The sequence below is a fragment of the Chelonoidis abingdonii genome, chromosome 3 (assembly GCF_003597395.2).
Source record: "Chelonoidis abingdonii isolate Lonesome George chromosome 3, CheloAbing_2.0, whole genome shotgun sequence".
NCBI classification, from domain to species: domain Eukaryota; kingdom Metazoa; phylum Chordata; order Testudines; family Testudinidae; genus Chelonoidis; species Chelonoidis abingdonii.
This window is the reverse complement of record NC_133771.1, coordinates 61,669,012-61,683,344: the sequence shown is the minus strand read 5'-3', so window position 1 is coordinate 61,683,344 and position 14,333 is coordinate 61,669,012. Positions and strand designations below refer to the sequence as shown.

Here is a 14,333-nt window from a genome sequence, read left to right as displayed (position 1 = left end):
ATGCAGTGCCTATTTATTTTTCTTAGTTTCTCAAATAAGAGAAAGCCGCATGAAAAGGAACAATAGTATATTGTGACATGAAAGCTATGAGATTCAAACTGGCACAGACCTTAACTCCTGGAGAAATCAGTGCCTTCCCAAGGCGCCCCCAGCCCGCCATCAAAGTAAATGAAGCCTTTGCTATCTGGGTTTAATGTTTGGAATAGTATTTCAAATACCGGTATGTTTTTTCCCTGATCAGTACCAAGAAATAAAATGCTTCATACATGGAGGGAAGGTTGAGAAATGATAAGAAAAATAAATAAGGCAATTGAGAAAAGGTAAAACTAACGAAACAAGAATGGATAAAACAATCTAAAAATGTATCTCCTTCTATTGTTTAGTCATGGTGGAAGGAAACAAAAGTAAAAAATCCAAACTCTCCAGTGACTCCATGGAATTCTAATGAATAGGCAATAGGGCCCTTTGGGTACATCTGCACTGGAATAAAAGACCCATTGTTGGCCTGGGTCAACTCAGTTGGGCTCACAGGTCTCAAGCTGAGGGGCTAAAAATTGTCACCCCCTCATGGGAACCCAGAATTTGAGCTCCAGCCCAAGTTCACATGTTTACAAAGGGGTTTTATAGCCCTGCAAGCTGAGCCTCACTAGCCCAGGTCAGCTGATCTGAGGCAGGCGCAGGTGTTTGCTGTATAGAATAGTGACTTAAGGCAACTTCTTTTTCTTGCGGTCTCTCCAAAGTATATTGTTGCATTTACTAATCCCGCTTCCCTATTGTTTCAAAACCATCCTTTTCCTCCCCATTGCAACACATAAATGTTCTACAGTATGTTGAGCCTTATGGGACAGGCTTGTCCTTTCTAGGAGTTTCCCTGAGATAAAAAACCCTCCAAAACTTTCAGTTGCTGTGCTAGTTGTAGTCCTTGTTTACCATTTGGATCTCTTCCTGTGTTCCCTTCCCTTTCCTTTTATCTTTCCCAGCACTTGGTTTGCACTGGCCTAATCTTTTCTCCTTCTAAAAGAATTCAGGTGCAAAGTTTTTCAAAGAACTCCAACTAATCTCAGCTATATAAAATGTTTGCATAGCTTTCTGATCCAGCCCAAGGATAAACACATTCCAGAAACCCAGTGTTTTATAAACTGTTCAAAGACAGTAGAGAAGGAAGAATTTAGCAGATGAGAAATTAGAAAAGGAGGGCCATATTCCATACTATGAAAGTTATTCCTGTATAGGGGACATGGGTTTTCTTCCTTACTGTTTTGTTGGGCATGGGGTGGGGAGGTGGGTTTCCCTACCCCCTGGAATAAAGCAGGTTTTTTTCATGCCCCATTCATACAGATCTGAGAAGGCTGACAGTAGTCCTGGGCCCGTTTTTAGAGCACAAGTCTTCAGCCTCTTTTAGCCTTGGCTGAGTGCACCTATTGGTGAGAAGTAACCATCAGGGGAAAGTTTGTGGAGGATAAAAATGCTTAAACTGCATCAGCCCTTGACTGGATATCTGCAGGCTCCAGAGGTGAGAATGCTGCTGAAGTTGCTCCATACTCATCCTCTCTCTAAAATATATGGGCCTGACACCACAAAGCTCTGGTTGGAGGGCAGTGGTAGGTTTCAAGGGGGTAAGCCATCCCTCTTTCCCAGCCAGGATCTGACCGCTTTGGCTTCCCTTCACCTCACAGAGGTGGCTGATAGAAGTTTTCCCTTACCAGTAGCTAAATAGAATTGTATTGAATTTTAAATGTGACAGAAGTGAAACTGTGAAAAGGAAAAGAAAATTAAACCAACCACAGAATTCAGCTAGTGAAACAGGATATGTGGCAGTGAAGGCACCTGTAGAGGGTCTTCTTGTTTTTCATGCAACACTAACAGTATTCTTCATTATTTGTGGTAATTATAACAGGGTGAAGCTCCTTCTCGCCTTTCTTCCTCTGCATACGCAGACTACATGGAGACTCTTTGCTTGTAAACACCACATGAGGCTTATTTACAGTGTTTCCCCACCATCTTCACAGCATTGTGCAGCACCTGATCTACAATAGCAAATCACCCTCTGCCCTTTAGACCAAGGGTAGGAGAGGTTGGAGATCTTGCCCTTAGAGATCTCTTGTGGGACTGGCTCTGAGAGCCTGCCTCTTTCTGGTTCTCTCTCCACCCTGGCACTTCCTTCCAGTGCCTTTGCTACGTTCTGGGCTACTGTGTTAATTAGTCTTGTAGCTCTCGCCAGCCTATTCCCAATCTCTCAGTTAGGCACAGCTATCTTTGTCAGATTTAGTCCCAGGCAACTAATAACAGTTGCAGTGACTGGAGAGCTACATATGCTGCTGTCCCCTAGCTCTCTGTCCCAGTGACACAACACAAATCACAAGTTGACATACAGACGAGACTTAAGAAAACCCGCAGAAAGATTTCCCCCAGCAGCACACTGAGTTGTCCATTTTATTTGGTTACATCAACTCAGCCAAAACCACTTCATACCCCAGAAATGGAATATAATGGTGAACACAGTGAGGGTGGTGAGTGGAAATCCAGTCAATAGCTAACAATCAACTGTTACTGAGAACTACTGTTTTACTAATCTGTTTTCCCCTGGGAAAGGGGGTGGGAAGAGCAGGCCTGGCAAGAGTTTCCTTTTCTGCCTAGAGGCATATTGTCAGATAACAAGAACATACTATACACAGGCTGTTTAATAGCTTAACCTGAACAGATAATAGTTTGCAGTTTTTAAAGAAAAACAAATTTCTCTCTAGGTCAGGCAGTCTATACAGGTACGTTTAGTCCTAATCTATTTCTCCATGCTTTGGAAGATGAAAATCTATTTTATGAGCCCCCTGTTGCTGGAAGCTAGGATTTTTGAGAACCGCCTTAAGGATATCACAGCTGCTGCTGGTGAGGGTGAATGCATCAGACATCTAAAAGCAGAGGAGTTCATTACTATTTTAAATATGAACTTGAGCACAATGTCACTAAAAAAAGCATTTATGGCAGTTTATCAGAACAAGATACAGTGGGCCCCATTCTGATCTTGCTTGCACCACAGTGATTCCAGAGCAACTCCACTTATGTTAGAGAAGTTACTGGACCAGAATCTCTGCAGGTGTAAATTGACATAACTCGATTGAAGTAAATGAGATGTGCCAGGCTTTATGCAAGGTGAGGGGTCAGCTCATCATGCTTTAAACCTCAGTGAAGCTGAGATCAGAATCTGACCCAATATTTATAATGTAGATTAGTGTAATGTAAACAACAAGAACTGCATATTTTACTATACTCTGGAGATATTCTTTATTGGGGATTAAATAATGGTCTTTCCTTCCTTAGTATGAAAGGCTTTCCATTTAAATGTCGTATGGCCCAGTTCTGCCGTTTCTTTTAATGCTGTGAGAATTGGGATGTGAGGATTCATTATAGTTGATTCACTTTCTAGTTTCAGGGACTCTTGTGCTGTATCCATTTCTCAGGGCTTGGGTGTTTTTTTTTTGCCAGGAAATGAATTGTGGTTTCTTAGTAGGTATATGTTATTGGGTTTTTGCTGTTTCTATAGCAACATAAGAATGTTTTAGAAATGAACGACCTCCTACAGAGTGAATGGGGCTAACTCAAGTGACATTTCCTGACAATGAGGTTTTTAGCATATCATAGGAACTTTCCATAATGTTTGAATTACGTAGTTCTTCTCCATACAGACTGAAACAAGGACTCAGTGTCTTTCAAAGAGATTTAGTGCTGTCTCATGCATTTTTTTCAATGATACATTCCAAGATTTTTCACCCTGACATTTGCAACTGACTTTTGATAACCATTGAGCAATCATTTGAATTTTCTTGTCAGGGGAAATACACCACTTGCAGGAAAAAACAAATCCACTCAGAGGAAGTGATTAACTACATAAGAAAAATTGAACTTATTTTCTAAATATTATATATCAAATAGTTAACTAATTAGTTGCTGGGTAATTAATTCATTGCTGGAATAGATAAGGTAGATTTTCAGGGGCTGATTCTGATCTCATATCAATTTTATGCTGGTGTAACTCTGGTGGAGCAGATCCAGGGCTCCTTGATTCAACCTCCTGTGAAAAAGAGCCAGCAACTTGGCCTAAAAGGGCAAGTGAGGACTCCCCTTATGCAGAGGAATCCTCCACTAGCAGAGAGCTGGCACAGGAAGTTCTGTTCTACCCCCTTCTGACTTCCCCAGCATAGTGGGTTATGTCACATGACAAGAGGTGTGGCCAGAGTGCTCTGCACGCCAGCGTATTCAGCTGCATAATGGCCCCTAGGGAGACATTACCAGCCAACATAAGTAGTTTTCCTATCTTATGCCAGAGGCCAATTTGACCAGCAGCAGGGCCTGGATGAGGAGTAGTGTTAAGGTAGCTGCTTGTGTCCCACCCGACACACACACACACACACACACACACACACACACACACACGTCCTACTCTGAGATGAACTTGGCTGGATGTGAGGATCTGGCCTTCTGACTTCAGTGGAGATACTTGTGATTTACACTGTTGTAAACAAGAAAGGAATCCGGTCGTAAAAGTTCAGAGTGTGCACGGCATGAGGGGGTTTGTTTCCTTAGTTGATTAAATTCTGACTGCTTAGGATATTGGCTCAGATCTAACTTACATTTAATTTAAGTGAAATATGGATCAATGTGAGATTTATGGTTACATATTAATTTTCATATAAATGTGATTTCTATACATGTATACGTTTTAGGCCTGATAGAGATGTGTATCTTCTACTGAAATCAGAAGGAATTATGAGCATGTAACCGAGAACAGAATACAGACTTTTATTTTTTATGACTAGGTTATGTCACACTATGAACTATGGATGAGATTCCTTTGCTGGTGTACATACATTAGGGGTAGTTCTGATCAAGCTCAAGCAGAAGCAGCGGAGGCCCAGCCCAGCCATACTGAGTACAGACCCATCAGTTTTAACTGGGCTTGTACTCGGCATTGCTTAGAGCCGTGCCTCTGCTACAGCTACCCATGCTACTGCAGCTTTGCTGGTGTTTATACGCCCACCACTAGCTAGTAGTGTAGGTGTAGCCTTAACTGATTAAGTCAGGTGTTCAGGAGCAAAAATGATTGCTGGAGAGCTCAGGAAACAGGAGCCAAGCAAGTGCAGGAAACATACTTAAATTGGATATTGTGTCTCTGGCTCAGCATGGTGCAAAACCTTGATATGGAAAGTGAAGACTTGAAGAGATTCAGGGCTGGAAGGAGGAGAACCTGTTTTATATCTAAGGGTCTGTCTATACTAAATGAAGAAAAGTATCAGAAGGGTAGCCATGTTAGTCTGGATCTGTAAAAAGCGACAAAGAGTCCTGTGGCACCTTATAGACTAACAGATGTATTGGAGTGTGGAAACTATTGTAGAGACATTGAGAATCTGAGCCAAAGCCCACTGAAGTCAAAGGGAGTCTTCAGTACTACAGTGGGCTTTGGATCCGGCTCTGATGGCAGGAAATGGTTGCTTGCCTTGCTTGCCTTTGCAATGGTTTGACATGTCCACACAGCAGTACTGGTTTGATGCTTATAGACACAGCAAGGCTTCAACTGTGCTTGTGCTAGTGAATTCTGGAACTCTTGAACACCACAGTGCCTAGCACAGAATCCTTCTTGTTGGAGAATTTAGCCAGGGCCAGCTCTAGGTTTTTTGCTGCCCCAAGCAAAATATTTGCCACCCCAAGCTCCAAGACTGCAACTTCTCAAGCAAGCAAGCAAGCAAGCAAACAAACAAACAAAAACACAGGTGGTCAGAATGCCACCCCTGGAATTGTGCCACCCCAAGTACGTGCTTGCTTTGCTGGTGCCTAGAGCTGGTCCTGCATTTAGCAATTAAGATTCTTGAACATTTAAACAGAAAATCAGAATAATTGCTCAGATAAGTTAGTGATAGGCAGCAGTGCAAACAGATAAATAGTAGTTAAGCAGAGTTACCATGTGATTTGCATAATTGTAGTTCTCAGACAAACTAAACATGGTTAATAGGTATAATTGTATGCCTACTAGCCATTACATTATACTGGTAATGTTACCAAACAAGAATATTTCTAAACTCCCAATGTAGCAGCTTAGTTAATGCTTAGTGGAATCTTAATAATTTAGGACTTTACACCACATTCTAAACACAGCTGCTTCTCTCCCCCACCTCCAGACCCATAGATATTCATGTGGTAGCTTCTTGTGAAAATATCTGCCTACAAACTTATTCCTCACACATGAGGTGCAAATCAAATTAGTGTATTATTTTAGATAAATGTTCTCAGTTGCAGTATAACATATTAAAAGTCTAATTTCCCTTAGTTGGTAAGATGTCTTGTCAGCAGTTTCCAGCTATTTGAAGTCAAATTTTTCCATTTAGGCCAAGGGGCTTGGTAGGAAGCCCAAAGTTTATTTTTATTCAACAAAAAATGGTACTTTAGTTCCATATGATTTCTTTTTTCTTTCCAGAACTAACATTTGTCGGTAGCTGGGCTTGATTACACTCCATTGAAAATAAATTATTTTCTTCTGCTATTTAGTGGCACATATAATAATTTAATAATTGGTTTAAATATGTAGTGATTGTTGCAGTGCCTCCAACACATCATTAGCCATACTATCCCGATGTTATTTGCTGAGAATTGTGCTGTGGTAGCAGATAGTTTAATACTGAAATCACGTTGTGGCAGAGACTTGATTTGAAGTAATCAATATAAAGTGACTTGTATATTTATATTAGATTAAAATATGGAAAAAGAGGTTTTTATTGTGAAACATCTGTGCATTCTGTCATGTTGGGTTTTCCATAATATTTCCATTTGGAGTATATTCAGATTTTTATATTGAATGAAAAAGCCAAGGGTTGGGAGCAGAAACTTTAGAGTAGACAGAAAATTGGTGTAATTTACTTTTGAAGACAAATCTTTTTTCAGTCTTCCAGGAAAGTTACTCTTTGGGGTCCAAATTCTGCCCTGACTTAATGGACTGAAATCAGTGAATTTGCATGGAGTGTATATCAGTATGAATCTGGCTCTTGTAACATAACAGGGTAAAGTTACACTGAAAGATGCAGTAGTATAGTTATTTTTTCTTATGACAATAAATAATTCAACTGTAACAAAAAGCTGGATCTTAAAATGTTGTTTTTGAAATCAGGAGTGCCTCTGTGTGCGTGTCATATTTAGAGTGGCGGGCGAGAAGGATAGAAGGAATTTGTGTTTAAGTTTGAATGGAAAAACCAGTTGTCTCCAGAGAAAGGTGATGAGATATTCAAAGGATCCTTGTCTGGATCACATACTAGCAATGGGTTGGGTTTAGAAAAATAAGATTTACAAATATATTCTGTTTATTAAAGATACAACCACTAAGAACATTTTAATAAAATTCCAGCAACTATGTCCTATCATCAATAAACCAAAATGGAATGATTCTTTCACTGATTCAAAATTAACAGGAGACTGTGTTTATTTAATCTGTTGATTATTGCTACAACAATATCATTCAAACCTTTAGCCTTTATACAAGTAGTCCTACCAATTCCAATGGGATTAAGCTCCCTCCATGGATCTGAAGAAGTGGGTTTTTCACCCATGAAAGTTTAACTCAATCTGTTAGTCTTTAAGGTGCCACCTGACTCCTTGTTGTTTTTGTGGATACAGACTAACACGGCTACCCCTCTGATATCCAATGGGATTGTATGTGTTGGATCAGGGTTTAAATAAGGACAGATGCCTAGGAAGATTAAACCATGGTATATAAGTTGAGACCAATCTCAAAATCCTTCCAGGCATAGTTCTGCATTGAAATCAGCTCACAATTATAAACTTCTCGCCTGATAGTATGTGCAAAGATGAGCCTGCTCTATGGAGGTTGGATTAGGGTTGAAACTTCCCCCGCATTCAGAGAGGTTTGATTCTGGTTCTATGGCTCTGGTCAATCTCAGATATATTAGTGGATACTTGTCATTGTGGGTAAAGCTTACCTGTGGTGCAGAGGGCTGGCTCAAGGCCCTCCTCACTGCTTAAGCCTAGAACAGAGATTGGTTTGAGGGAACCTCTTGCTAAGCAGCCCTGCTCACTGCAGGAAGGCCTTACGGAGAACAGTGAGGAATTCCACATAGAGTACATGTCGAAGTAGGCGCTGCATCTGTGTGTGTGTGGATTTTTGTTTATAACTACAACTTTGCCATTGCATAAAGAAAAAAAACTAGGGCTCTAACCATTCCAGTAGCATATTTTAGCTCCCATTAATAAGTGTACACAATGATGTCACAATGAACGCAGCATACTCCATAGACCTAATCCTCCAGGCTGTTTCATTAATTTTAAACCAGTGAGCTCTATTAAAGTCAACAGAGTTATACGGGTGTGAAACTGGTGTATTAAAGTGAGCATCAGACCTCTAGCTTACACCTTCTTGATTATACAAACTAAGGAACTGTTTAGTGCACTCCAAGAAATGTGAGGACAACCAGCTATGAAGAACAATACAACAGGAGTCTGGCAAAACTTAGTACAGACAAGATAGCACCTCCAGCCTACAATTACTACACTTTATGTTGTAAATACATAATAGCTGAGTTGTAAATAGATACAATGGGGGCAGCTGACAGGTATATTCTCACACCATTCAGGAAGACGGGTGCTGGTAGCAATGGTAGCAGCCAAATGTATAATTCTCAGGCACTGGAAAGAAAGGAAGGGCTGAAAACAATGACAGATATTTCCTAAATGGGGGCATGTCATGAAAAACCTGTGTGCAGTTCTTAACCTGTTACTATATTAAAGATGTTATACAACAAAGAACAAGTAGAATGACAGAGGAACTTTATTATCTTACCTGATGCTTTAGGTCAGCCGGGGTCCAAGTCACATAGGTGTAAATTCCATTAACTGCAGTTGGACGCATAATGTTTCCTGAAAAACAAGCAAACAAAAACTCTTAAGTGTCTGAAGTAATCAATCAGTGGAAAGTGATTTATTTCTGGTAAATCCAATAAACCCTTTATGCATAAATGCCCTTGCATCAGTGGTGGAGTAGACTCCTAAGAAGGGATCTCATTGGCATATATAGACATAAAAGAAAGTGAGAGGATAGCTGTTTTTGGGCAGTGTCAAATATAAGGATAAGGGGATATGAACAAGTAAAGAAAGGGTGAAGGACTCAAGAAATTTAGAAGGAATTTTTTTCACAAATAATTAACATCAGGAAAAAATTACCCAAGGTTTCATTATTTGCCTATAAATAAGTTACTTGAGCTTTTGGGATGAAGATGGATTGTGAGGCATAATTGCTAGTTTGGAAGATAAAGCTAACCTAGATTAACTGCAAAGCACTGAAGCACACGCTTAATTTTAATGCTTAATTTTAAGCATGTAAGTAATTCCATCCCTGTTCAGCAAAGTATTCAAGATTGAGTGTCTTGCTGAGTAGTGTTGAGATTGCTCATGTATTTAAAAGTGGTAGCCATGTTAGTCTGTATCAACAAAAAGAATGAGGAGTACTTGTGGCATCTTAGAGACTAACAAATTTACACTTCAGCCTCCCTGGTCACTCTATTACTGACCTAAAAGTCACAATTATTCAACAAAAAAACTTCAAAAACAGATTTCAATGAGAAACTGCAGAACTGAAATTAATATGCAAAATGGACACCATTAAATTAGGCTTGAATAAAGATGGAATGGATGGGTCATTACACAAACTAAAACTGTTTTCCCATGCTAATTCCCCCCCTACAGTTACTCACACCTTCTTGTCAACTGTTTGAAATGGGCCATCCTGATTATCACTACAAATGTTTTTTGTCTCCTGCTTTTAGCCCACCTTATTCAATTAGTCTCATTAGCATTGGTATGATAACACTCATTTTTTTCATGTTCTCTGTATATCTTCCTACTGTATTTTCCACTGCATGCATCTGATGAAGTGGGCTTTAGCCCATGAAAGCTTATGCTCAAATAAATTTGTTAGTCTCTAAGGTGCCACAAGTACTCATCGTTCTTCATGTATTTAAAGTTAACCATAGTCTGAAGTGTTTTGCTGAACAAGAATAAAAGAATGACTGTATTTCATTTGAGCTGGTGTTCTTGTGAACATTTTAATTTTATTCTGTGAGCATTTTATTTTTCTGTTCCTATTTCGCTGTAATATTCGCTAGCTGTGTCTTAGTCATAGTCCCTCTCTTATGACTTCCTTTCTTGCAGACCGTGGCTCACCTCGTGATTTGCTTATTAGAGACATAACTGACACTACAATGGGACTATCTTGGACAGCAGCTCCAGGAGCAGTTCGTCGTTATAGAATAGTATGGAAATCGCTTTATGATGGTCAGACTGGGGAGAGCACGGTTCCTGGAAATGAAATAAATACTGTGCTGGAGAATTTACAGCCAGAGACTAAATATAAAATTTCAGTCATTGCTTCCTATAGCAGTGGAGATGGAGCTCCTCTAGAAGGAGAGGCAACTACTGAAGGTAAGTGCAGTACAGCATAGCCACCCCAAAGAACAGCCTGAATTGTGACCTGGGATATTGTGACACTTATTATCCCACACACAAACTCTTGGTACTCCTATTAATGCAACTTGCATTGACAAGAGACTAGACCTTATTTTTTATTAACCCCCCTCCTTAATAAAACCAGCCAAACCCTTGCCCATCTCAACTCAGTGAGGTACCAACCCTCCACTTTTTTTCTGAGCTATGATTATTTATAATCATAAGTCATTTATATCTCATGGAACCAGATTCAGCTACTTTTATTCATGTTAAATTGTATCCTACTCTGCAAGGAGTCCCCACTGAAATTAACGGGGTTACTTAGAGAGTAAGCTACAGTTTAATGTGAGTAGAGTGGCAGAGTCTGGGGATAGTTACTGGGGCTTTGTGGGTTGGAGGGTGTATTGTTGGGGGAGAAATGGGAGGAACAAGTGACCAGGGTAGAGAGGAAAGTCAGAGTTCATTCCATTGGGATTAGTAAGTTTCCTGCCCCGTGATTTCCTCCTCCCAGGCTCAGGTGAGTGGGTTGAAGTTGGCTACATCTTACTCACAGTTCTAGATTTTTCTTATGTGACCAACACCACATAGTATTAATCTTCCTAATGTTACAGCTGTTTGAAAGTGAACAGACCAGAATGGAAAGACTAGATGACCCTTGCAGTCCCTTCTAAGCCTATGAGTCTATGACCAGTTCCAAATGCTGAGAAAGGTTATTTCAGCATTCTGTGGCATAGCTCTTAGTGAAGTGAAAACCAACTCTGACTCTGGCACGCCAAGAAGGCTCTGCATTGCCAAAACCTAGGGTAGCATGCCCAGCTGACAGCCAGATCCAGACATGCTTTTCATTTCACTTCAGGTTTTTTATTTGATGGTGTTTGCTACAAGGCAGGAACATGACTTAAAAAGCCTGGGTGTTATTGCCTGGAGAGTGAAACTGAAGTTCTTTATGAGACATCCACACTCTTCAGAATTGTTATTGCCTTAAGACTAGAGGTGGGAGACTTACAAAGATTAGAGGTGGGCTGGTCTGTTTGTTTTGAGATAACCATCTAATAGTTTGGATGCTTGTCAGTACCTTATCAGAACAATCTGAACCTCTTTGGTCTGAAAAACGGCTTCACAGGGAGATTTGCCTGTATAAAAAAATCCTCCTTTCCCCCCCTCAGAAAAACAGTCAAGTCATGTCTGCAGGATTTGGCCCTTTAGCACTAGCATTTGGAAGTGCTGAACTCATTATTTAAACAATAGGTTACCAAAAATGATGTTTTACTTTGTAGAACTCCCTATTATGCTGGATTGCTATATTACATGAATTGCTCATTTTTTTGCTCTGTGATGGAAAGCATAGTTATCTAAGCATAGCTGTTGTGTTAATTTACTCCAGCGGGATCAGAAAGTTTTCATGGTGGGCTCTTAGAACCACAAATGAACTCCTGTTTAATGATATGCTGTAATATGGAAGGACAAATCACAGATGATATTTGTAGTGCTGAATGAATGTGTAGACATATCTGTGCATGTTTGTATGTGACAAAATAAATATTTATCCATATTTTTACACTGAAAAGTGTCACCAAATGCCAGGAGGGTGAGAGTAGATGAAGAGACGGAGAATTCAATGAGAGTTACATGGCAGCCTGCACCTGGGAAAGTTGTGAGCTATCGTGTAGTTTACCGACCTGTCAGTGGAGGAAGACAGGTGGTTGCAAAAGTACCAGCTACTTCCACAGCTACAGTGTTAAAACGACTTCAGCCTCTAACCAAATACAACATCTCTGTTATTCCAATGTATAAATCTGGGGAAGGAAAACACAGGCAAGGAGAAGGAACAACAGGTATGTATTATATATAATTAAATTTGAATAAACAGTAAAAAGCTTATGATTAAAGGTATTCATTGTAGGGAGTAGAAAAGCAATTGTACAGTAAGTAGACCAGGTGTTAGCTAATCCATTATGTGCCAAATCTCCAAGAACAGGAATTAACAAAAAATTGCTACAGGATGGGCATGGAGTTGGGACTGTTGAAAATTGTACCTGTGCCATGGCCTGATCGTTGCCTCCTGCTATTTGAGATTGGGGTATACCACTTTTGTTAGAGCAGCAAACCTGTTCTGGTGGCTGGTCCTTAGAAGTCAATGAAAAATAAGTGTTTCTGGGCAGTTTTGTGAGAGAATATTGTTACTTCAACAGACCACTTCTCAGTGCTTTGTTAGGACTTTGTAATTTGTCTTTGGTCTCAGGTGTTCTTGAAGTGGCCTTTGGGGAACTTATTCCTTGGCATTGTCCTCATGGGTCTTCTTCATATGGCTGATATAAATATAGAGCAACAACTACACATTGACATTTAAATGGTTACGCCAAATAATTGCATCTGAAGTAGCAGATTGAATTGTGGTGATGTCTCCTTAGTATTTGCTAATCGGGCATTGAGTTGTTATATGTTCCATGGTCTGTTCTAGGTGACCATAGTAGCACTCTGGAGAATCTTTAATTTTCCATTTGTGTAGCAAGTATCTGTATCTGCCATGGTTTGTGTGGATGTGGTGTATGATTGCCCATGAGCTTCGTGGGAGATTGAAGCCAAGAATCTTCTGCATCAGGTCTTTCACGAGGGATCTGGGGCAAAATCAGTCCTTGATCCTGCTAGTGAAGGCAGGGGGCTGGACTCGATGACCTTTCAGGGTCCCTTCCAGTTCTAGGAGATAGGCTATCTCCATACATAATATAAAAATAAAAAAGTGCTTCCTTTTGCAATGCAATTATCTGGTGCTTTGCAGAGAAAATCAGATAGATTTGGATTTAATTGTGTTCTTCCATGGATATAGGGCAATATCTGAAAGAGACAAATGTTACAACTTTTCTGCTTCAGTTGCTGCCAGTGTGGCTCACTGGGGCACTAGAGTCATTGTGAGCACATTGTGCCACAACTTGCACTTTGGACCCATCTCATGCATAGCTGGTGGTGCTCAAGGAGGAAGAAATGTGTCCATTATTGGTGGAGATTGTGAACATTTTGGTTAGGAAAGGCAGCTTGCTGGCTTGTATTAAGAAAGTGCTTGTAAGACTGTTACTTGACACTGACAGTCTGGTGAGCTATTGTCAAATGACTAGCTTGCAAGCCTTGGTTATGGTTATTGGGAAAGTTGTGGTGAGATAATTCTCAGATACCCAGCTGCCTAAGATCTCCATGGCCTGTGTTAATTGTGGTACAGACAAGGCTATGACATAGAGACTGCACAGGCATTGTAGCATTGTAGTAGATGATCTCCTCCTGGTGACTGAATATCTATCTGACCTACTTGTGAACTCAAGTGGGAGAAAACAGGTCTTCCCTGTCAGTTTTTAGATGGTTCTGCATAATAGCTCTTCTTCAAGGACTGCCTTGTGGGATTCTGGACAGCTCTGTCTTGTCCCTCTTCTTCCACATGTGTATGAGGCTATTAGGAGAGTTAGGGAGGAAGCATGTGCTATAGTGCTTTCAAGATACTGATGACACTCAGCTTCATATCTGTTTTATTCTGTAATCAGACTAGCTGCCACCCAGATACCTCCACATGGCCTAGGATCATGCTACAGGCAGACTGCCTCAGTTTCCCCTCTTAGATTGTTCACTTTAAGCTTTTTATTTGTCAGAAAATACCCCTGCTTGGGGACTGGGGTTATTAATATCAAATAAGTGGTAAATAAAACTAAAAATCCCAATATGAAGACCATTCATAAGTCCACACAACCCAAAGTTTCTCCTGCTCCTTCTCCCAGGCCTTTCTGCCAGGGACCATTGCATTCCCTCCCCTGCTTGACCAGAGTCTCTCCCTGCCTGGAGAGTTTTCCTCACTC

General features: G+C 40.4%; 1 protein-coding gene across 5 annotated transcripts in view; it reads left to right on the top strand.

The window, feature by feature from the left end:
• Positions 1-14,333, top strand: part of COL12A1 (collagen type XII alpha 1 chain) — a 141,339-nt gene that overhangs the window by 41,245 nt on the left and 85,761 nt on the right. For 4 of the 5 annotated variants that reach the window (XM_075063807.1, XM_075063806.1, XM_075063809.1 and 1 more), the window contains 2 exons: positions 10,201-10,470; positions 12,063-12,329. The exons of the other annotated variant lie outside the window; for it this stretch is intronic. In XM_075063807.1, coding sequence (XP_074919908.1) covers positions 10,201-10,470; positions 12,063-12,329 — 537 coding nt within the window. The remainder of the gene's footprint in view (positions 1-10,200; positions 10,471-12,062; positions 12,330-14,333) is intronic. 5 annotated transcript variants of the gene reach the window in all.